This window comes from Condylura cristata, unplaced genomic scaffold (assembly GCF_000260355.1).
Source record: "Condylura cristata isolate star-nosed mole 26May11 unplaced genomic scaffold, ConCri1.0 scaffold00020, whole genome shotgun sequence".
Taxonomy (NCBI): Eukaryota; Metazoa; Chordata; class Mammalia; order Eulipotyphla; family Talpidae; genus Condylura; species Condylura cristata.
In genome coordinates this window covers 12881369-12905717 of record NW_004567121.1, presented here as the reverse complement: position 1 = coordinate 12905717, position 24349 = coordinate 12881369, and the positions used below count along the sequence as shown (strand labels likewise).

General features: G+C 36.7%; 1 protein-coding gene across 1 annotated transcript in view; it reads left to right on the top strand.

Moving 5' to 3' along the window:
- Nucleotides 1–22726, top strand: part of PPP1R21 (protein phosphatase 1, regulatory subunit 21) — a 52593-nt gene extending 29867 nt beyond the window's left edge. Inside the window, exons 13-22 of the mRNA XM_004686215.2 lie at nt 1383–1475; nt 5021–5148; nt 8139–8291; nt 8705–8797; nt 11114–11362; nt 15367–15399; nt 16528–16644; nt 18812–18910; nt 19971–20099; nt 22310–22726. Coding sequence (XP_004686272.1) covers nt 1383–1475; nt 5021–5148; nt 8139–8291; nt 8705–8797; nt 11114–11362; nt 15367–15399; nt 16528–16644; nt 18812–18910; nt 19971–20099; nt 22310–22339 — 1124 coding nt within the window. The 3' untranslated portion in view covers nt 22340–22726. The remainder of the gene's footprint in view (nt 1–1382; nt 1476–5020; nt 5149–8138; nt 8292–8704; nt 8798–11113; nt 11363–15366; nt 15400–16527; nt 16645–18811; nt 18911–19970; nt 20100–22309) is intronic.
- Nucleotides 22727–24349: the final 1623 nt, after the last annotated feature.

The window sequence follows — 24349 nt, the reverse complement described above, 5'->3', positions numbered from 1 at the left end:
AGGTGTAAGCTTCATTAATTGCTCGCTTATTGTTCTCTTGTTTTCAATAATACCTTGGGGACATGAATTGCTTCACAGTCTGATCCAATTAAATCTGGATTCCTATGTCGGGGTAGTTATAGACCTAAACCTAACACATACCTAGGAGGTATGGATTTTGAGATCCATATTTGAGACTTGAGGCTCTTTTTCACTGCTTCTTTGGTTTTCTCTGGTAAACCAGTCCACCTACAGTTTAGTTAATATCTCTACTGAATCTGCCAATTTCCTCTTAATTGCTTTCCACACAAGTGCCTTTATATTTGGAGCACATTTAGATTAAACATCTCCAACTCTTGTGAATTAAATCAAAAGCAAGAGATAGAGAGCTTTATTTTAAAGGCCTGCTCTCTCAGGCTAAATTGCTGTACTTTGATTCAGGTGCAGGGGGTGTGATCTATAGTGTACTTCTCTGAGAATGAGGTCTCTGCATCAGTAGCTTACTGCGCCATGGTGGGAGGAAGATAGCAGCCCCAGGCCGCCTCTTCTGCCTGTTTCACTGACATGTGGACATGTCAGTGAAGTGGGGAAGGGTGGCCAGGGGTCCTATATTCTCAGCAACATTGTACCCAAAGTAAAGGCTTCATCCCACAACTTGGGGCTGGGTGAAAGAAAGAAACTCCACCTCAGAGTCATACCCAGAGCTTAGCCTTAGCAGCAAGCAGCCCTCCAGCTGGGAGGGAAGGGAAGGAGAGTATTTTTTTCTTGGATGCACCAGTCTGCAGTAGGATTCCTAGCTCACTGAGTTTGGGTGGGGAGGGAGGAAGTGGGCCTCCTTCACATTCTGCAGGCTCTTGCTGCTGTTTTGACCTAGTTGTTACAGATTTTCTCTTGCAAATGTTTCTTCATTTGGTGTGTAACCTTTTTCCAGAGTTTCAAATAGTTGTTTTTAAATAATTTTCACTAGTTTGTTGGTGAGTGGATCTGTGGAACTGTTCATAATTTCATGCTGAAAGTGGAACTCTGTGAACTTTAAATAATAGTATTTTTAGTAACCCACTAAATAGTATGTAGAGAAAGAAAAAAAAGAAAGACATCTTAAACAATAACAAGGTGAAAATCCATAAACACTTTCACTTCAAGTAGAATCATGAAAGACATAGTCCTTAGCAGTTTAATTTTGATGCTTAACCATTAAAAATATCTGGATTTGGGGGGTGCAGGTCAGTTATATATGTTTACATTTATCACTGTTAGTTTGGAATGTATTTGCAATGATTTTGAGTCATTATTTTCAGTTTATCATGACAAATCTTCCTTTTCTTGCCAAAAGAAAAGGAAGTTGTTGATTTTTCAGGTGATATCTTATGGGAAATGCTTAGGGTGTGATTTTGATTTCCTAGGTACAGAGCCAGATGGACTTCTTCGGACAAACTACAGTTCTGTCTTAACAAATGTTGGTGCTGCTCTGCATGGATTTCATGATGTCATGAAAGGTGAGACTTGAAAAAGTATAAATAAGCTTAAAACACTTCATCTCACTTATTCAGCTCTGTCTGAATGAGATTTAAACAAATACTGCCAAGGCTAATAGACCCCAGATAAAGGCTTAGTGGCATTTGGCTTACATTGAAGTGCACAGCTCAGTGCCTTCTGCTTTTCCCATCTGCTTCATTTCTGAAGGTAAACAAGTACTGAAGAGAAACCCTGTGCACACTATTGTAGCCAAAAATATATCACACTGACTTAAGGCAGGTGTGTGAACTTTATCAAACCAGACATGCTATTCAAAGGTATTTAGTAAAATACTCTGCACTCGTTGGAATCCAAGCAAGAAAGAATTGAGGAAACTAAAGTTTAAAGCCCTCAGAAAGAATGCACTGATTTCCCATGCATGTTTATGCTTATTACAGTGCCCATTTTAAGTCCTTAAGGAATAAAAATGTTTTTAAGCTTTGGTCAATTTTTAATTGCATGTGTGCTTCTAAGAATATGTTCTGTTCAAAGGCATTTCATATGTTCCATAGCATGTGATTCTGAGTTCTGTTAATTTGTGGCTCTGATGGCTTTACGTTTCCTCCTTTACTTTTGCAATGTGCTGGCATAGGTGAAGGAATAGAGAGTGGGAGCAATTCTTAAGTACTATTAGAAATAGATCAGGTCCCCAGTTATTTCATTGTTTTGTTTGCTTAACAGTCACTAATTACTCCTTTCACACAAAGTTAAAATTGTACTGGATGGCATATGTACAATAAAAGATTGGTGGGTATGTTCTGTGGGTATATAACTCATGGCACTGGGAATCATTCCTAGTCCCAGAAATATTACCTAGTACCACCTTACCATTTAGTTTGGAGAATGGTCCCTCCTGTGACTTATCTCCAATTATAAGAAACTTTAAAGTCTCTCTATTTCTGGAACTAGCCCTCATTTTGGGAAACACAGCTTGAATAGACATTGTTGGTGGCAGATGGCAATAGTCACCCCTAACCCTGAACACTAGTCTTTTGTATAGAAAACCTGAGGGACTGGTGTCTGAAGGTAAACAAGTACTGAAGAGCTTCTGGTTTGGGGAGCTCAGACTTAATTGTAATCCTCTATTCTAGAACTTTATGTAGCTAGAATTAGGGCATAGGAGCCACAAATAACTCTGTAAATACAGGTATTTTGGTGGTGGTTTCTGTTACTTTCCTGTGCTGATACTATTGTTTGTTCTTGCTAGTGAGCAGTATTCTTATCAAGCAGTGAAGAGTAGCAATGAAATGAGAAGGACCTTAAAGCTGCCTTTGCATAAAAATCTTAATTTATAATACACAAAGTTTTCTAAAGATGTCTTTGTTCATATGTAAGATTGAGAAGATGCCAAGTGGTCAAATCAAAGGATGTTACTGCTATTATTTGGCTTATGCTGATAGAATCAGAGGCTCCCTAAGCTGACTTTGTGGTTCCATTTACTTTTCCTTGAAAATGAACATAATATGAAGACAGGCTATTAGGAAACACAAAAGATGGTCGGCAAGCAGATTTTAGAGTCTTATTGCCAGGTTCACAGTTCAAACCTGTCTTTTTACTCACCTTGGAAGATCATTAAGTATCTCTCATGAAAGGTCAACGAGAACAGTAACTTGCATTAACAGACTAAGCTTTGTTTTTAAGAGAATTCTTATTTCAAACCTTTTCTTTTTCTGCTTTGCTTGGTCTAAGTTGAAAGGAGGGCAAGAAGAAAGAAGGGAGGGAGATAGGAAAAAAAGAAGGAAGGAGGCTGTTATTAGTGTAAAAAGATATAGAAATTTATAAAAATGGATATTCTAGAAGGGATTAAAATGGAAGTCACTTAATTTTTAAACAAATGGCATTCCAAGTAAAATTGGTTTGATATTTAGTCTTACTTAGATCTAATGCAGTTTTGTAGAAAAAACAGAAGAAAAATGAATTTATGGTTTAAGTCACATTTTTTTTTATATTTGGAGTTAAAAGTAATGTCAAGAAACATCCTAAATAACTAAATATTTTGACTAAATAAAGTCAGCAATTAAATTCAGAGAATTATTACAGTCAAAGTATAGTTTTGCCTGTGTTCTTAGATAAATATTTCAGCCACTTACTAACCAGCCAAGATGGCCTGCCAGCCATGCTGTATTATAGCATTGTATTTGCCAGTGAAATACTGAATAAAACTGTGGTATGTAGAAAGAAAATGTCACCTAGCAAGTTAAGTATACAAAAATTATTCAGTATTCCAGTTGAATTTTTATTTGCTTGAATGTGCTATGACTATATAGAGGATAATTTTTTTTAAATAAACATAATAGTAATATATCAATTAATTGGTTCCTCTCTTTGTGACACTGTACCTAGTAATGTAAGATATTAGCAATAGAGAAAACTGGTTGAAGGGTATACGAAAACTCATCAAATGGAAAAGTATCTTACAGGATAACTTTGGGTACATATGTATATAAAGTTTATAAGTAAAATTTCCTAGTTTTAAAATTTTAGTAAAAATAAGCATAATCATGACTCAGTAATTTTGTGTTAAAATGTCATAATCATTTTTATCAGGTTAAGTCTCAAGTGCTTCCTAGTCTTATTTTTTGTTAATTCTCTGTAGTTTAAAAGCAACTTAAATTCCTTGATTCTAAGTAAATGAAATTCTCTGCATATAAACCTGGCATAAAAGTTAATTTCTACATTTTGTGATTTATTTTTAGCTTTGTTGGTAATTTTAATGCTGCTATCTGAGAAGTTTTCTAAAACATTCCAAGGAAGCTGTATTGTAAACACTTTATTATTTACAAATATAATTCCCCTTTTGTAAATCAGTGTTGTCTTAGTAATACCCCCCTTTTCCCCCTATTTCCAGGACAAACTTGTTTTATTTGTTTATACCCAAAAAACCCCAAGCTTAGCTGTTTGGCCATTTCACCTATTATAGTCCTAATATAATTTCTCTTCACACTTTTATGCTTAAGCCTCTTTTCTGTGCTCTTCTAACCACAGGTTTTGTTGTAATATTCTTGGCCTAGAGGCAGTAGTACGTGAAGCCAGACACTGGGGAATACAACCCTTATTTGGCTGTGCAGATACTTCTCATTGTTAGAATGTGTATTGGCAAACTAGCTAAGGCCCATTAAGTATTGAGGGACATTGTGTATATGTTGGCTATTCTGTTCCAGCTTCATAGTTTACTTATAAAAGTATCAACTAAGTTCTCATTTGTTCTTAGTGTGCTATCACAACAGTATTTGTAACTGGTAAATACTGGTCAGTGTTATTTACCTAACACTAGGATAAAAGCTAACACTCAAGTGACTTGAGTGTTATCCACAAATCGGTGGATATTATAGAGACTAGGATGGTGGTCTCTTCTTTCTTCTTTCTACATGGATTTTTGACCTAATAGCACAATCCTGCTGTTTAATGGGACCTTTATTTTTCAAACTCTAAATTTGTGAGTATAAATAAAGAAGTTAACAGAGTAGTAATCTATATGCAACTTGTATATAGTTAGTAATGAATTTTCATATAATTGCTTTTGTAGATATTTCTAAACATTATAACCAAAAAGCTACCATAGAGCATGAACTTCCAACAGCAACACAGAAGCTCATAACAACTAATGACTGTATCCTGTCATCAGTAGTGGCATTAACAAATGGAGCAGGAAAGGTAATTTTTCTTAGGTTTATATTGACAATAAATTCAGTTTTTTAATGCTTTTCTCTCTCTTTTTTAAATCTTGAATGGCAAGGAAAAGTGATATGTAGAAGGACTTTGAAATATCAGGATATTTTGTAAAATAATGTTGTCTTCCTTTACTTTCTTCCTATCCGATAATTAAAACAATACTGAATTAACTGCATTTGTGATGAATAAGTGAATCAGTTTGTCTTAATGAAATATTTGATAATTGAAGATTCTCATGGTCATAATATAGACTTTTGTATATGTCAGGTTCTGCTCTGTAGAAATTGGGATTGTCCATAAAAAGACAAAAAAACCTTTGTTAATAATTTTTTTCCCTTCAGGTTTTTGTTTTATATTTGTAACATTTATCTGAATGCTACCGCTATAGTTTTCTATCTTAACAAGGACTTTTAAATTGGCTTCAACATGGGTCTTTTCACCAAGCCCTTGATATTTGGTAATGATCATTTGGACCATTAGTACATAATAACTTTATAAACTGCCCAAAGTGCAGTTTCTTTTAAAGTCCCTCTATATGGATATTCTAATTTTGGCAGATGTCACATTCTCAGACTACGTGCTCTTGTTGCTGTTATCATCGTCTTTAATGATTAAGAGTTCTTTAAGAATTACCCCTATGTGTAAAACTGAATGAACTGAATTTAGGACTACCTTAGCCCACTTATTTCAGCAGATTGAGCATTTTTTTTAAGACAATAAGTGTAATCTCTGTTATATTGTTATTTTCCTGAGAAGTTGATCATAAAAGGAATACTGTTTATTCAAGTGGTTTAAGTTCATCAAATGATCATAAGATCATATTAGATATTTAGTCTCATCTTTCCCAAACTGAGACTGTTCTTTGTTATGGCTTGGGTCTATAATATAGGGTCATAACTGTACTTTCATCTGCAGGTGTACCAGAGGCTTTCGGAGAATAATTCTAACTTTGATTCAATTAAGGAAAAGTCAGGAAAAAAGAAATATTGACATTTTATAGGAATTTCTGAATTTGCCACCTTTATGATAACTCTAAAATATTAAATACCTGGATACTTCATGACTTATTTTAGATTTACTTTACCTAAAAACTTAAAATGTTATCTCAAAGATTATTTGATTTTTACCTTGAAATTTTTGAAAGTGGGCTAAAATAAGTATCAGAATTAACTTTAGTTGGTGGCAACATAATACTTTACTACTATCATTTCACAAAACTAAACTTTGTAATATGTAATTTTAAAACAAAAACAGTAGGAAAATGTGATTTTTTTTTTAATTATTACAAAAGTTTATTTTTACATCATTTTGCACATTTTTTTTTTCCATCTCAATTGTAATCTCCGCGGGTTTCCCATCACCAAATCACCCGTGTGCCACCACCATAGTCCTGTGCATTTCCCTCCCCCCCACGCCCCCCTGTTTTTGATCCTCTTCCCCACTCCACCCCCACAAAATGTCTCTGGTATATGGTTGTTCATTGTTTTTGTTATTTTCTCGCTTGGTCCATTATACTCCTGCTATGAGTGAAACCATCCGGTATTTTTCTTTCTCTTTCTGGCTTATCTCACTAAGCATGATCTTTTCCAGCTCCATCCAAGTTGCTGCAAAAGACATGTGTTTCTCTTTTTTGGTTGCTGAGTAATATTCCATTGTATATATGTACCACATCTTTTTTATCCAGTCATCTACTTTTGGGCATTTGGGAAAATGTGATATGTTTTTTAAAGAATGTTTGGGAAATGGAGAAATGCTAGAGAAATCTCACCATACTCAAACACTACAAACGCTGGGTATGTGATTATTTGTGTCATTCATAAGGAGTCTGTAGTTCAAGATTTCTAGAATCCTCTTTTTCTTGAATATTACCTAAATTTCATTTGAAATTGTAAAATATTATTATTTAAAACATTATTTTTTAAAGATTTATTTATTCATACAGAACTGGGGTATAAGCCAGAGGTGCAGGGGTGGTGAGAGGCTTCACCAGAGACAGAGTGGGGAGCAGAACAGGCAGATCGATGAAATACACTGTTGAGGGAAGCCGTGTGCGGGTCGGGTGAGTTTTGCTACACCATGTGGGTCACCTCTGGGGCTGGGGATGGAACTTGCACTAATGTGGCTGTGGCTAGCTTGCAGTGCTGCATCCCAACTCTTTGTGCCACCAGGGAGGGCCTTGTAAAATATTATTAAAACACAAAAACTTTTTGACCAGTAGTAATTAATTGCTTGCTTACTTTTTGCATAATTTTTTGCCAACGTAGAATACTTTGTTTTGTAGTTAGTTTTTCTGACTTATCAAAATATTTATTTTTTTTAATGTATTCAAGATTTTAATTTTTCTGGCTAACAATCTTTGTACATTTTCACTTATATCAATATTTCATATAACACTGTAGATTCAAATTCGTGGGCCAGCAAAATTACAGTCACGGATCCTTGTGTCTCTTATAGATTTAACACGTGTTAAATCTGTAAATGACAAGGATTTATTTTATTTTCAGTCTTTTTTCCCCTGTCTATTGTAATTCACAAATTGAGATTTATAAAATTTAAATAGAGAACACATTCAAGATGCTTGTATTATTATTATGCAACTAGGAAACACTCAAAGGTTAAAAAATAAATGGAATATATAAACCCAAACAGATCTTTTTGGCAGAAATTAATGAGGTAAACAGCTCAGGAACATCATCTACAAAATAGATGAGAATCACTCTTGGTTTTTAGGAAGAATAGAAACTGTTGAGGTTAAGACTTGTCAGGAGTCTGTTCTTAATGTTTACACTGGTATCCTTTTTTTTTATTATAAACAATCACCTAGATAATCTCTTCAGAGAAAGAAATGAGGATTTTTGGGCAGTATTTGAAATTTCATTTCCATTCTGAGCATTTTTGACTTTGCTCTTAGACGTATATTTTAGACATGTTATTGGAAACTAAAATTTATCTTCTTGTCATGCTTTGTTTAGATTGCATCTTTCTTCAGCAGCAATGTGGACTACTTTATTGCTTCACTGAGCTATGGGCCTAAGGCAGCGAGTGGATTCATTAGTCCTCTTTCAGCTGAATGCATGCTGCAGTATAAGAAAAAAGCTGCTGCCTACATGAAGGCTTTGAGAAAGGTTTGTGAGTTGCTGTTAACATTTAAATCAGAGACAAAAACAGGAATAATGACAGAGAATGTTTAGTTTTTCCATATTTCATATTGTTTAGGTTTTGTGCAATTTGGGGCACAGGTGGTTGGTGAGTGTTGGAGGGAGATTTGGGGACAGAGGAGGTGACAGAGATCCATACTTCATCTATATATGTGGTGTGCACAGACCTGCTTCACTCGTGTCCCCAGTGCCTGATAATGCCTAGAGTAAGGCAGCTAGGAGTCAGCAGGTGTCACACTTCAGAAAACCTTGAACTTGTAGAAAAAGAAAAAAAAGTGAAATATATTTATAATTATTTTGAATCTGATCATAGGACATGTTCATTCCAAAAAGAAATCAGAAAATAGTTTTCTATAATTCGTATGATGCTTTTTTCATAGCCCCTCATGGAATCTGTGCCTTATGAGGAAGCACTGGCAAACCGCCGGATCCTTCTTAGCTCTACTGAGAGCCGAGAAGGCCTCTCACAACAGGTATGGCATCTGGGAAATTGTGGTACTCGTTCAAATGTTATGCTAAATTGCCTGGAAAAGATTTTTGCTCTACATAGAGTTATTTAAAAGGATCTTTGAGACGCATGTAAAGTTAATGGCTTTAATATGAACTGAAAAGGCACTGTAATCATTTGTTGATTCTTTACAATAAGTCATCTTCATTCAGTTGATGTTCTAATTGCCATTACTTTTGTCACAATTTGACCACTATAATCATTCTTCAAGCACTAGATTTAAGTGTCTGAAGTAATAATGCAGAAATAGTCAACAGGTTAGTGAATTGGTGGGTTAGCTTTATTTCTTAAATGAACAGGAATGAAAAAATGCTAATAGTCAATTGTTGAATTTGGGGGGCAGGTGCAGGTGGGTGATACTATCTTTTTCAGATGTTGTACAAACTGATACAACTTAACTTTTGACAAATATTTGTCTGCTCCAACACCTGGCTTGCTTTTAGTTTTGGAAATATTTTAAAGAAAGCACAAATAAACTCATTTCAGACAGTGTTTTGTCTCTGCTGAATTATTTTTATTGGACACTAATTATTTTTAGATATAAATGTACTGGCATATTGGAGCTAAAAAATTACTCTAGGATCATTTCTGGAAAACAGAATTCCTGACAAACAATAGAATGTGGAATATCATAAAAATTGATACTGGATTTTCTTATTTTATGTGATGAAAATGAAACTCAAAGAATTAAGCAGCTTTTGCCCTAACTAGCTACCAAGTGGTATTATTGTCTGACTTCAAAGCTGTTGTTTTTCCACTCTGCCATTTACTAGCTGCAGGTTAGTTTGATAAACATTCTGAGTCACTAAAGTGAGGATAATGCATACCTTTCAAGTTCTTGTAGGATTAATTGAGCCAGTGGAACGCCACATGATAATAGTGAAAACAATCAGACTTGTGAGCCAGATGGGGTCTCAAATCCTGGCTTTGCCATTTGCTGGCTTAACAGGTTGAGTTGCTATGAGCTTTAGTTCTTGAGAAATGCGAATTGTAGGACTGTTAGAAGGTTTCAGTGGGATAATGGGAGGAACAGTGTCTGATACATGGTAATTACTCATCCATAGTGGTTGGTAAAGCATGTGGAACTGATTGTAAGATTGCTTTTATTTTTATGTAATTCTCAAGCTTTTACTTGCCTTGAGATTTAAGTTTCTTTTTGACGTATAACACACTTAAAGTATACAAATCCTTAATGCATATCTCAATGAATTTTCACAAGTAAACAAATTAATAAACTTAGATAAAATTTAAAAAGACATTTCTTTATGAAAGGTTACCTTAAAGATTATTTTTGTCAGGGACTCAGACGCCTTCCCCATCTCCCTTTCTAGATCTACTCTATACTGTAAAGATAAACATTAACTATGTCTAACACTATAGATCAGTTTTGTTACCGGATATTGAATTGAACTTAAAAAAAATGAGATTATACGGTATAATAGACTCAAGTTTGATTTTTGTTCAATACTGCATTTGTAGTATTCATTCATGTTGTTTGCAGTTGTCATCTGTCCATTTTTCATTGCTGTTGAGTATTCTGTTGTATGAATATACATAATGTATCCATTATTGCTTATGAATATATAAGTAGTTTCCTCTCTTGGCAATCATGGTGTTGCTGTAAACTTTCCTTTGTAAACTTACATGCATTTCTGTTGTGGATTACCTAGAAGAGGTTTCTGAATAGGGTATGTTCTGCTTTAAAAGATCCTGCCAAACAGTTTTTCAGTATTTGCCCCCAATTCCATTCTGTCCAGCACTGTATCAGTTATGATTGCTCCACAACCGTGCCCACCTTTTTATTTTCTGTCTTTTTAATTTTGGTCATTTGCGTAGTTTTTAATTGCTTTTCCTTGACAAATAGTAACAATAAGCAGCTATCTTGTTCAAATGCTTAGTTGTGTCTTTTTTTCCTTCCTGTTTCTCTGTTGGGATGTCTATATTTTCCATATTGATTTGTAGAGATTCTTTATATGTCCTGTCTATTAGTCTTCAGTTAGGTACTTGTTTTTAGATAAATTCTTCAACTTTGTGGCTTTCCTTTTTGTTCTCCTAGTGTTACCTTTTGGTGAAAAGATTTTTCGATTTCAGTATAGTTCCGTTTCTCATTAATTTGTGGTTAGGCTTAATGTATCCTGTGTAATAATCTTTCCTATACCAAGGTTTTTTTTTTAGCTCTATAAGGTAGTTTTGGTTTACATTTCATAAGTATTTTTTTTTTTAGCCACTAATTTCTGTCTGTATCACCCAATGAGATATAGAATTCTCTATTGCTTTCAAGGTTCAGCAGAGTTTGGAGAAAATTTCCAAGCTGGAGCAGGAAAAAGAACATTGGATGTTGGAAGCACAATTAGCCAAAATTAAGCTAGAGAAAGAAAACCAGCGAATTGCAGATAAACTAAAGAGTTCAAGTAGTGGGCAGGTGGGTGGCCTGACTCAAGAACACACCGCTGCTGCTGTGGTATCTGCTGTGGGTCAGGAAGAAGCCTCCGCTAAGTCTCTGACAGAGCCACTTCATAGCACCAGTCTGGTGAGTATCTTTTTCAAAATGCTAATCAATAAGGATCTTACCTAGGGTTTAGTGTTAACCATCTAAATCACACATTAGTTTTATAATAAGAATAATCCACATGTACTAGAAAAGATAGGATGGTAAGCAGAATGCCTCTTCAAAAACAACTTCATTAAATTCCCTTTAATTTTGCATGAGACTTCCCCATGAGAAGGGCTGTGTTCCTGTGAAAGATATAGTGAGTCAAACTAAAGATGATAATGTTTTTCTATAGAAACATTTCTAATACTGAGTTTAGTTTCTGACCAAGGGCTAAATGCCTAACTTAATATGAATGACCACAGGTGCCATTTTTAACCAATTATATGTCATATTCTCAATCAATATAAAGCTTTATGACTTACATGTACCACAGACACTTGCCAGGTTAATTATATTTCATAAGGCAGTGCCAAGCTATCTTGCAGCTTTGTATTTCTTGCCTTATATTTAACTTAAGTGATTTAAAAGGTGAAGAAACTCTTTCTGTATCTCTTTAAGGGTTTCTTTCCTCCAACCCACCTTAATAAGGTGCCGTCAGTAATTTTACTAGATTTAATTATTGATGGTTTTTAGACTTAACTGGGTTCCTGTTATCCATAGAATAAAATCAACTCAGTTGTTTGGCATTCAAGGCTGTAGATGCCATTCAAGGTACCTTTCTAGCTGTATCTCCTGTATTTCCTTGTGCAGATCCAAACTAGCCATCTTCATGGTGGAATGTTCTTTGCATTTTTTTTGCTTCATTGACTTTGTTCAAACTGTTTCTTTTCTCTAGATTTCTGTTTATAACTCCCCTCACCTATCTACTCAAATACTTTTCCTTCTGGCTACTTTTTCTTCTTGACTTTCATGAATTCAAAACTATACCTGTCCTTTAAAGCACAATTGAGGGGCCTCCCTGGTGGCATAGAGGTTCTGTCTCAGTGCTGTCATTGCTATGGCCTGGCCAGAGAGCTGGCCCACATGTAGTACAGCAGACCTCTGCTGTCCTGCCCGCTGCTCCCCAGCAGTGTGTTTCAGTACATCTGCCTGTTCTGCTCCCCACTCTCTGGTAAATCCTCTCATCCCCCTGTACCTCTGGCCTACACCCTAGTTCTTGTATACACAAAAAATCTAAAGTACAGTTGAGATGCCACATTTTTTTATGAACCCCGTTTTCAGATGTTGTCTTTAGATGGTCAAGATTAGAAAACGATTCTTGTCAGCTTCCTTTCATTTTGCATAGGCTCGTTTATGTAATGGACTATTCACCTCTCTTGTTTTCAACCTAATGTAATATATGAGAGCTTGCATAGGCGGCTGTGCAGAGTGCTTGAGGGGTCACAGAGAAGATTGTTGAGGGACTTGGGGAACATAGCACAGAAGGTAACATGAGTTTCAGAAGTGAGCAGGAGACTCAGGTGAAGAAAATTTCAGGCTGAGAGGAGGGTCTCACCATGTAATTCTCCGCTCCTTCTGTGCATGGCAGATCCCTGCCACAAATGACTTGGAGACAGTGCTGAAAAAGAGAGATGGTAGTTTCTGCTATCATTGTTGTTTCTGATTGTTAGCCTCTCGTGTTAGCCCCACTTTCCCATTTTTCAAATAAACGAAGTTGTAGGTTTGTGTGTGTCTTATCTTTTTCCTTTTGGGAAAAAGGTGTCTGGAGCAAACATGTGCCATTTTAATTAATTGATTAAGAAAGGGAGTCTGTATTTTAAGTGCCCAGAACATTATTTAGGTTTAAACACTTTGGGGAAGAAAAAGTTAAATCAGAAACTTAGCACTTCAACAGTTAAATGCCATATCTAGTACTGCAATTTGAACATTCAGCCACCTGTTATTTCTAAGTATGTATTTTAAGTATAAAAATAATATATATACATTATAGATCATTTTAAAATATGAAAGAGTAAAAGAAGAAAAAAAAATGTTGATATCTCTTGAATACCTAATCAGGGTAAACTTCTTTTTCCATATAAAATGTCATACTTGAGGCTTTCCTAGTGGCTGGGGAGCTATGGCCTGAGCTCAAACCTCGGCCAGGGAGCTGACCCACATGGCACAGCAGCCCTCTTCTGTCTTGCCTCTGCTCCCCTCAGCAGTGTATTTTGGTGGATCTTCCTGTTCTGCCCCCCACTTCGCCTCTGGTGAATCCTCTCATCCCTGCACACCTCTGACCCCAGTTCTTGTATGCATACATAAATTTTAAAAATCTTTAAAAAATTCTGGCCTTCCCTTGTGGCCCAGTGGGTTAAAGTACACCACTGCAAGCTAGCCGCAGCCGCAGTGCGAGTTCGATCCTCTGGAGCTGACCCACATGGCACAGCAGTCCTCTCCTGTTTTGCCCACCGCTCCCCTCAGCAGTGCACTTTATCAGTCAGCCTGTACTGCTCCCCACTCTGTCTCTGGTGAAGCCTCTCACCACCTCTGCACCTCTGGCCTGTACCCCAGTTCTGTATGCACAAATAAATAAATCTTAAAAAAAAAAAAATCCCATTATATAACACTCACTAGTGCATATTCAGTTGACATACTTCTCATTGTTTATGGTAATACTCTTTGAGGATTTTATTTACAATCTGTGAAAAATGTTTATTGGGAGTCATCTCTGACAGAATCCATTGAATCTGAGTTTTCAATGTTTTTATCCCCAAATACTTGCCCTTCTATCTTGAATAACCCAAATTCAGCAATCATGATTATTTGTTACAAAAGTAAGCTTTAAAAGCCCTGGCAATACTTTAACTTGACTAAATTACATTTCCTTCTTAATTTTTTTTTTTTAAAGATTTATTTGTGCATACAGAACTGGGGTACAGGCCAGAGGCTCAGGGGCGGCGAGAGGCTTCAGCAGAGACAGAGTGGGGAGCAGCACAGGCAGATCGACGAAGTACACTGCTGAGGGGAGCAGTGGGTGGGTCGGGAGAGGTCTGCCACGCCATGTGGTCACCTCCGGGGCAGGCGGGAATCGAACTCATGCGGAAGCGGCTTTAGATTCTCAGTGCTGTGCTTTAACCCGCTGCGCCACCAGGGAGGGCCCACCTTCTTAATTGTTTTTAACTGAAACTAGTATATTTTAATGTCATAAAACATCATAACAAAAATATGTTCTTTTTTTCTCCTATAGAATTGTCAGCTTGTGTTTATTATTTATGTTTTCTAGTTTGAATGTTTCATTCTATAGTTGCTACAAAACTATTTTACCCTTTCTTGACTATTGCTTTGGAAATAGGCATAAGTTTGAGGTATCAAAAGCTATTATTCCTTTCTCTTCCCATACAGTTGCTGGTTTAGTGGAAATGCCTCAGAGCATTTTGATAGAGAATATACTGCCTCATTACTGACTCATGCCAGAAAGTGTGTCTACACTTGCCTGTCCGCAGGCCCAGCTTTTCTATAACAAGTGACAATTAGGGGTAATCTCTAGTCCTCTATGTACATTGCCCTTTAAAAGGTAGGAATGTTATTTACAATTGGAAAGACATGAAAACAGCCCAAATGCCCAAAAGTGGATGACTGGATTAAAAAGATGTGGTACATATACACAATGGAATATTACTCAGCACCAAAAACCCCAAAAACCAAAAACAAAAAAAGAAACACATGCCTTTTGCAGCAACATGGATGGAGCTGGAAAAGATCATGCTTAGTGAAATAAGCCAGAAAAATACTGACTGGTTCACTCATAGCAGGAGTATAACGTACCAGGCGAGAAAGTAACAATAATAATGAGCAGCTATATACCAGAGACAGTTTATGGAGGTAGAGTGGGGAGTGGGATCAAAAACAGTGGGGGGAGGGAAATGCAGTGGACTATGGTGATGAAACATGGGTGATTTGGTGATGAGAAGCCCAAGGGGATTGCAACTGAGTTGGAAAAATGCACAAAATGATGTAAAAAAAAAAAAAAAGGAAGAAGAAAAATACGAGTATTTTAAATATTGTGTTGGAAATATAAACAATCTGTTCTAAAATTTCTCCCCTCTCTTATGTTTTAGATTGGGATTTTAACCAGGACATCTGACAATGAGGTAATGTGTGCTTGGCATCATGTTGTTTGTTAGTAAATATTTAGCCAAATGTTTGTTGACAAAGGCCTCTGAATGTCAGCTTTGTCTAATTGTGCTTTCTGACAGTTCAAGCAAAAGTAGAGCCAATGTTCCCCCTTCATCAGTAGATCCACATTGCTTTTCTTTCTGGTTCTATTTTAACTGCCACCAACAAATTATAGCCTGTTTTTGTAATTGCCTTGTTGAATGCCTGACTTGGCAGTTTGACAAGGTGTGGCACGAGCTCGGCCATCAGCTGGCATGTTTTGTTGAGACTGAGCCGCCCCAGTGGGCAGGCTGAGAAAGCTTTTAAAGGCTTTGACAGAATGCTCAGTAGTTCTTTCCAGCCCTCAAGTGAGTGAAGCCAGGACAGATATGACTTGTCAGATAAGTTTGCACATTTGAATTTTGAAATATTGTAAAGGTACAACTTTATAAATAACTATTTAAAAGAATGTGGAGGTCATTCAGTTACCACTTATTATTAATTGGTATGTGAAGTTCAATGAAGTTGATGAATTCTTTATTTTTCCATATTGGCCTTAAACTTTAGGGAATCTTGAATTTCTGTATGATAATCTCAATAATGTATCAATGCTAGAGTAACTAGAAGAAATGTCAGTCTGAGACAAGACAGGCTATTCTTTGTAAGAAATAGGTTAACTTATTTATGTTTAAGAATATTAGTTCTGTATCTAGACAACTTTGGGGAAAAAGATATTTGAATTAGAGGTTTCAATAAGTGCTTTTTATTTCCTTGCCTTCCTTGCCATCTCTCTGATAGAGATTTTGCAAGGGAGGTTTGTAGCTCATAAAAGCCAAATGGAGATACACGGTTCAAGTGGTAGTTGGCTTTCCATTATTTTACTTCTGATCTGTTCTCTTAAAGCAACAGTTTCATTCTGAGGTAGGCTGGATGCTAAATAAAAGAAAGTTGGAGTATACTTTTACCTCCATCATCTGACATGTCTGGGGGGTTGGGGGGGGGTAGGAAAACTAGGATTCCTTATCAAGCTTCAAATATACAAAAAATATTGTTCTTTATTGTAAAAGTGATGTTAACATTTTCTTCTATAACTGTTTCATCTCACTGCTTTGTGTTCTATTTAGGTTCCAGATGTGGAGTCTCGTGAAGACTTAATTAAAAACCACTACATGACAAGGATAGTGGAACTGACGTCTCAGCTACAGCTAGCTGACAGTAAGTCAGTGCATTTTTATGCTGAGGTGAGTGGAGAGTTAATTGGGTGGGTTTTTCCCCTAACTCTGTAGGAGTTAGTTCAGTCTTATCTCCTATTTACTAGAAGAGAGACGTCATTGTCAGAGCAGCCGCATGAATTTGGTCGAAGCTCATATTGGTTGGCCTGTACACCAACCCCAAGTTTTCATTTCACTGAATGCTGCTTTGTCATTTCCAAGTCACAAGTAGGTTTCCCTGTGGTCACATACATGTTACTTTATAAGAAAGTAGATATTTGCAAGTCAAGGCATTTTCATGTGGAGTAATTTAAGAGTAAAATATATCTGGCTCTTTTTTTTTTTTTTAAGATTTATTCATTTATTCATATAGAAGTGAGGCACAGGCCAGAGGTGCAGGGGCAGTGAGAGCGTTTACCAGAGACAGAGCAGGGAGTAGAACAGGCAGATTGACGAAGTACACTGCTGAGGGGAGCAGTGGGCGGTTAAGGAGAGGTCTTCTGAGCCATGTGTATCATCTCTGGGGTGGGGATCAAACTCATGCTGAAGTGGCTTTAGCTTCTTAGTGCGGTGCTTTAACGTACTGCACCACCAGGGAGGGCCCCTGACCCTTTTTAAAAATTATTTTCAATTTCTAAACCAGTTTGTATAACTAAATTTCTATAAATGAAAAAAATGAAAGAATGTATTCTTTTCAATCTTAAAAATCATAAAATCTTGCTTTTGTTACATTTTCTTCCCTTACCAAATAATTCATTTTCTTAAGAAAATCAGAAAAAAAACAACGGTAGATAATCAATACAATTATTCATAATTCATTTGATTAGAGAGGAGAGAATGAAGCAAGGAAATACAAGAGGCAAGAAATAAAATGGATTTTATTCAAATATAAGAATACCTACGAGGTCTCTCATATATTTGAAAATATATGAAGAAGCCAGTTATAAGTGGCAGACAGTGAGTGATAATGCTTAAACTTGTAGAAATTGAAAAGGAAAAGAACTCCACCCTTTATGGGGCTGCAACTTTGTGGTTGTCTCCTACAACCACGAAGAGATAAGCAGGTTGACAGGAGATGAGCAGGTTGACAGGAGGCCATTTGCTAGAAGTGGAAGAAGGGACTTCCACTTTTAGCTCAGTGATTCTCAAGGAATCGGTGCCTACCTGTTTGGTAAGACTTAACAGTTGTGGCTGTTGGGCTGTAGCAAGTGGGGAACAGGCAAACAGGATGACCCAAAGGGAAATGCTACGGTTTGCTGAGCCATAGGGGCACTCTGCCTGCCTTTGGACTTGTCCCAGAATTAACTGTTATTTGCATGGGGACCTATGCTCTCTTTTTCAGATTAAGTGCTAAGCACATAGTAGTTATTTGGTTAATAAAAAATAGTTGATTTTGTTGAACTTTTTTAAAGTTTTCTTTCTGAAGTGAGTAGGGAATTTGGGGGGAAGATCACCAAGAGATTTTCTTAGAAAGCTTTCAGCCCAATTGTGATACAAGCATTTTTAAATCTATTTTTTTTCTCCTTTGTAAACAGGAAGTTATGACCCGGTGTAGAACTTTACTAGAATGATTAGTCTGAGAATCTGATGTTAACACAGCATTCAAATGTGTCTCAAGAGCTCTTATGGCCTTATCTTTCTTAAGACCTTTATTACAAGTTTAGTGATCCTTTTAATAGCATACCCTCTGTGAATAATAGTGCGAAGTAGAATTTTCCTTTTTTCTTCTTGCTTTGCTATGTCTCTGGATAGCCTAGGTTGGGTCGAACCCCTAAAGAAAACAGCTGGTATCTTCAGTCCTGCATTCATTTTTGATTCCATGTAGACAGAGCATAATCTGTTGACTAAGACTATAAAGTTCCTGTGATGCAGTCTCTACTAAAGCACTTAAAACACAAGGAAAGTAGGCTGTGGATTGCATGATCAGAAGCCATGGATAACATCTGAAACAGCCATCTATCTCCCTTCTCATTTAGTGTGCAAATAAACTTTTTTTACTTGTGAAAAAGATGAGAATGGGGACTACGTTTTCCTTATGTGAGCCCTCCTGTATGACACATGTCCTATAGATGTTTAACAAGTATTTATGGAGGGAAGAAAGGCCTTTTGGCCATGGATATTCTGGTAACCTTCCCAGAAGTAAACATGGTTTGGGGAAATGCCCCCTGGAATAATAGAAGGTTTTCCTGTTCCACAGTGCCGAGCACTCTCTAAAAGACTGGCCTTGGCTGAAAAGTCTAAAGAGGCCCTAACAGAGGACATGAAAGTTGCCAGCCAGAGCATCAGCCGACTTCAGGTGAGTTCTTAAGTATCTGGGACCTGTGCCATTTTAATACGCCTTTTCTTTGAAATTCTTATGCAGCAAAGTCAGCATTATTTCTCTAAAGTGGTGGTATTTACCCTCTAGATAGGTTTTCCTAACCACTTTATTTCTTACTCATTTTAGATTAACATCTTACTTACATCATTTTATGTCAGGCAAAAAAAAAAAAAAAGGTTGTATTGTTTGTCTGACTTGATTTTAATCTCAAATACTTTTGTAGTCAGCATTTCCTTACAGTTCTTCCTTTCTTTCCTCTTCCCCCTTCCTCTTTGTCGAGCAGCTGTAGTCTACTTTTGTTCCATGTTACTCTTTTTCTCTTCTTGTTTTATAAAACTGATCTAAACTGCAAGAGCTACAGATGATTCCTACTTACTTACGGATTTGTTTTCTTTATTTTCAAATTCTGCCTTTTTTTAAAACCTTGTTTAAAGAAATCCCCTACTGAATATAAAGATGATACTGTTAAAAAAAACTAAACCAAACCCACACATTACCACAGTAACACCTTTTCTTCCTTGTTTCACATTCATTCATCAGCTAGTCAGGAGCACAAGATTAGAATTTAAGAGGACCTAAGAAAAGTGAGAGTTGGGAAGAGATAGAAAGTCACTTCTGGGAGGCTTTTGCTGTCAAAGGCAGATTCCCCATCTCACCAGACTGGTTGGTTCCCTCAGGGAACACCTGAGGGAATTTGGAACGATACAGGAAGTTCTTGGTTTTTTGTCTTTGTTGTTGTTTATGCAGTTTTATACCTGCCATAGAAGTAAGCTCATTTGTGCAAGGAAACTCAGAATGTATTTTGAAGGCTGAGGATTTTTTTTTCTTGTTTCCTTTAACTGTGTTCTTCTGTTAGGCCTATAGTTTAACATTCTTTGTGTTAAATGATAAGATGGGTTATTTTGATAAGTTGCTTTTTCAAATCTTTTTATAAATTAAAAAACCTTTAGAGTGGTATGACTAGTGGGATTTTGAGTTTTCCTTATTTGCCTCTTTTCCTTTTCCATTTATTTGCCTCTTTTCCTTTTCCATTTAGGATGAGCTGACCACTACCAAGAGGAGTTATGAGGATCAGTTAAGTATGATGAGTGACCACCTGTGTAGCATGAATGAGACTTTATCCAAGCAGAGAGAAGAGATTGACACACTAAAGATGTCTAACAAGGTAGGGAAGTGGTGGGAGGTAGTCTGTAATATAATATTAATGATTCAGTGTATTTTCCATAAGGCATTGCTATGCATTTTCAGAACCAAAGGTTAAGAAATTTAAACTGCTTGTAAATCAGTTTTCTTAATATCAACCGTCCTGCTATCCCAAAACTAAAATTGTTTCTATGACTGAGTTTTAACTGAGAGAAGGCCTATCTTTAATTGTGAGAAGGTACTAGCACCTTGGCTTTTGGGCATTTCTGGTGCCATTCTGTGTATGGAACTCTAGGGGGACTCTTAGGCGGAATTACTCCTTTTGCTTATGAATCTAAAATGGTGACACTAAAGAATAATCTCCTTTAGCAAATATATTTTCACAAATATCCATATAGCCTAGAAATGTTTTTTGTTTTTAATTCCAAAAATTTCCATAAACCTCTAGTTGGTCAGGGGATGTTGGTAGTATTTTGTAGTAGAAATGCACAATGCATACCTGCACATCATGGCTCTACCATTCTCCTGTCGTGTATACACTCCTTTGCCGTGAAAGATAGGCTGCAGGGATGTGGATTAATGCATCATCTCAGAGACTGAGCCCACTTGGCAACCACCATCTCCAGGGATTTACTGTCTCCAGGTTGTGCTTTTTTGTAATCTCCTGCTGCCACTTATTGATCTAGTGGATATGTATCCAGTTCCTGCTATATGTTGGCACCAGGGAACCTTCTTGGTTTTTGTCTTTATTTTAGCAACTGATCCTGGTGGCTCGGGGGCAGCGTTCTGCTCAGTGGCATCCTTGGAAACTCTATCATGTTAAATCATTGGAATCTGTATTATATAATTTTGTTTCTCAGTGTAGTTTCATGATACTAATTGGTCTGTGGCTACTTTGGAGAATGTGATGCTTTTCTGGGACATCTTGTGATGGTTGTAACCAGACAATATGGTTCTGATTATGGTTCTCTAGTTACTTGTGCTTCAGGAAACTTGAGATTGGAGGTGGGGCTATGGGTGGCTGGTCCTCTTGAAGAATGTCTCCTTTAACCCTTTTGGCCTCTTGATATACCAGCAATGCAACAGTCAGCTATTTCACAGTTGATGTTACCATTGCTGGTAGAAAGCACATATGAGGATGTCTGTTTCAGCATCTAACATTTATAAACAAGCAACAGCGATTTTAAGGGAAATCATACTCCAAGCTGCAGAAGGCATTTGGTTCTAAATAGAGAATGGTTAATGTTGAGTATAGCAAAATTTGTTTTCCCAAAGGAAATTTTATTGCAGGTGCATTAGAAGTTAGGGAACTTTTAAGCCCTCTCAGAACTTTCAAATTTAATCCTAAGGTAAACCTCATATTAATAAAACTCTTGAGTTAGAGATCCTTCATTTTGTAGTTTATATTGTTAACCTGTATCCTGTGATCTTCCCTGTATTTTGTCCTCCTCCCCCATACATTAGTAACTTAGCATTGCTTCAGCATCATCTTATGGCTGAGTTGACATGGTCTCCACTGGATACTAAGTAAACATCTTGAAGCCATTTGTTTGCTATTTTCCTTCTGTTAATGTTTGTATTCTACAAGCATTTCTCACATACATGAAAAGCATGTTATTTGTTCCTAATAGTAAGTATAGGAGTGAAATTAATGTATTTTCCTAAAAAATGTACATCTCCAGAAAGAAGTAAAGGTGCACAGAAATGGAAATTCCAAATCTCCATAGGTGAGGGAGTTGGTTATAAGACAATTCTAAGCTGTCTTTACCCAGTGTCTGAACTTCTTTTTGATAATCTATGCCACTGAAGTATTAGTTGGCACACATTCATAATGAATAGCTATAAATATCTTTAAGGGTATTTAGAAAACAGAGAAACATGGTTAGACTAAGAAATGTTACTCAGTTTTATGAGGTCATAAACTCCCTTTTCTTTGGAACAAAATGAATATTTGAGGTTTGATAAAAACACAATAGCTTTCTTTTTTCTTTATCGCCTATGCTCAGCCCCGGAGGGGATAAGGGTCCATGGAAAACAGAAAGTGGAGAGTTAAAAGTAACAAACTGCTTTGTGATTACTAAATAAAAATAAGCAATGCAAGGTTATCTGCTTCTTCTTTTTGGAAGCTGAAGTTTTCCAAAGTGATATGTGACTGCCAGACATTAGTCTATAAATTATGTGAATTGTTTTTGTAGAGGTGTGTTTTTATTGTCGGTATTTTTCTTTGCACAGGGAAATTCTAAAAAGAACAAGAATCGATAGTTTACACAAGCTGGTCGGCGACTTCTTTCCAGAGCTGCTACTGCTGCACGGAGCTGCAGGGCCAAGACCCCCGGTCCAGTGCTGGCTGGCCCAGGAAGCTGGAGTGTTGTCGGACCTAGTAAACTAGTCAGTGCTGTAAATGACCTTGAAATATTTAAAACACATTTGTAACTAGTAAGGCAAATACAGAATATGATGTTGACAGTAAAATGGAAAACAATACTTATACCATGAATATTGTAGGTTTCCTTATGCTGTTTTTACTGTGCACTTTTTAAAATTAGGTCTTAATTTCAGTATGTAAGAACAACAAATATTTTGTATATTTTCAAACTTAATTATATGGTAATCAATTTGTTATCTATGGAATAGATATATGTTTCTGGATAAAATGCTTAAATTGTCAAACTGTCATTACTTCTTGCTATAATTGAAAACAGATTCTTTTTGAGGACTTACTCATATTCTCTCTCTCAGTGGGCTGTGTAAACTTCAGATCTTGTGGGTTTATTATCATTGTCTTCAGCTCTTCAGTACCTTCTCTGTGTTGGATTAATAAATAAGGATATTGATGTCAATAAATTAATTCATACTTACATCAAACTTCTAGTCTCTCTGAAAATTTGATAAAGGTACTGAATCCTGTTAAAGTAAACTTAGAAAATTTATCAAATTTCAGTTGATTTAGATATCTAATTCCTTCGATTGGAATAGTTCTGGTTAATCCTTTATTAAGGCTTTTGAGTTCTGCCTTGAGAAGTTTTATAATTGTAATCATACTTCAAACTAGGACCCTGAGCGCATCTGGTTTCTCTTGGCTTATCTCATAAATATTGTTTCACTTCAGTATATATCTTAGGGGAGTACTTGCTCCATACCCCCAGACATAGGCCTTAAATATATTGCTGCGTTCTTCATAGTGACTTGCACAGACCCATTTCATGCTATTTCCTAGTCTCCATAAACCCTTCCTGTCCACCTCTGCTGATGTCTCTATCTCTGTGAACATCTTTCTATACAGTTACTAATCACCCTCCAAAATTCTGGTTCTGGTTCACTTGAGAGCTTATCTCAGAGGTTTCCTTCTGTGTGAAGTACGAAGGGCAACACATTGGCTTCTTTCCCAAGTCCTCAACTACCTGCAGTAGAGAAAGACTCAGGTTGCTCTGCCCATTCTTCAAATAGTGGAAGTGTTTGGACCCTGCCTTGAGGATCTCTGGCCGAGCCAGCTCAGCCCCATTCTTCCTGGCCCTTGAAGTCCCTAGCCCTTTTTGTCTTTTCTGTTTTCTGTGACCTGCCCATTTCCAGTTCTCTATCAATGAACCGGCCATTTTTACTGTACCCACACCAAGGCCTCCAAACACTGTGAAGGAAAACATCAGTGTTCCTTGACATGGAGCTTGAAATTTCTAGTGTAGTCCATTTCTGTTCCTTCTTTGGAAGGTTTGGAACAAAGGAGTGTTATTATCTGACTTGGGTTGTAATGAAGTTATTAGCTGCAATGTTGAGAAGTAATTGTGGGGGAGCAAGGGTGTAAGCAGAGAGAAGCTGGCTAGGAGGATACTATGGGATACTAGTGAGAGGTGATGCTGGTAGTGGAAGTTGTGAGAAGTCTGTTTTGTAAAAGTCTGTTATTTTGAAGGTAATAGACTTTGCTGTCAGCTTTATCTAAAATTGCACCTCCTTCCCTATGTACAGAATTCTATTGTTCCTCTGCTTTATTTCACTCCTTAAGACTTACCAATATGTTTTGTTTATTTATCTTCTTTATTGCCTATTTCCACCTTTAGAAGGTAGAAACTCTATGAAGGCAGATATTTGGGTTTGGCTCGGCCACGGCTATGTTCCTTCCATCCAGAACACCACCTAGAACTCAGTGAATATGTGTTGAAAGAATGTTGAATGGATGATATGTGGACTGTGAGAGAAAGAAAGAAGTTAAAGATGAAGTCAAGGACTTTTTCCCCCTAAAAAAATGCACTTTCATGTATTTTTTTTAACATATTCAAT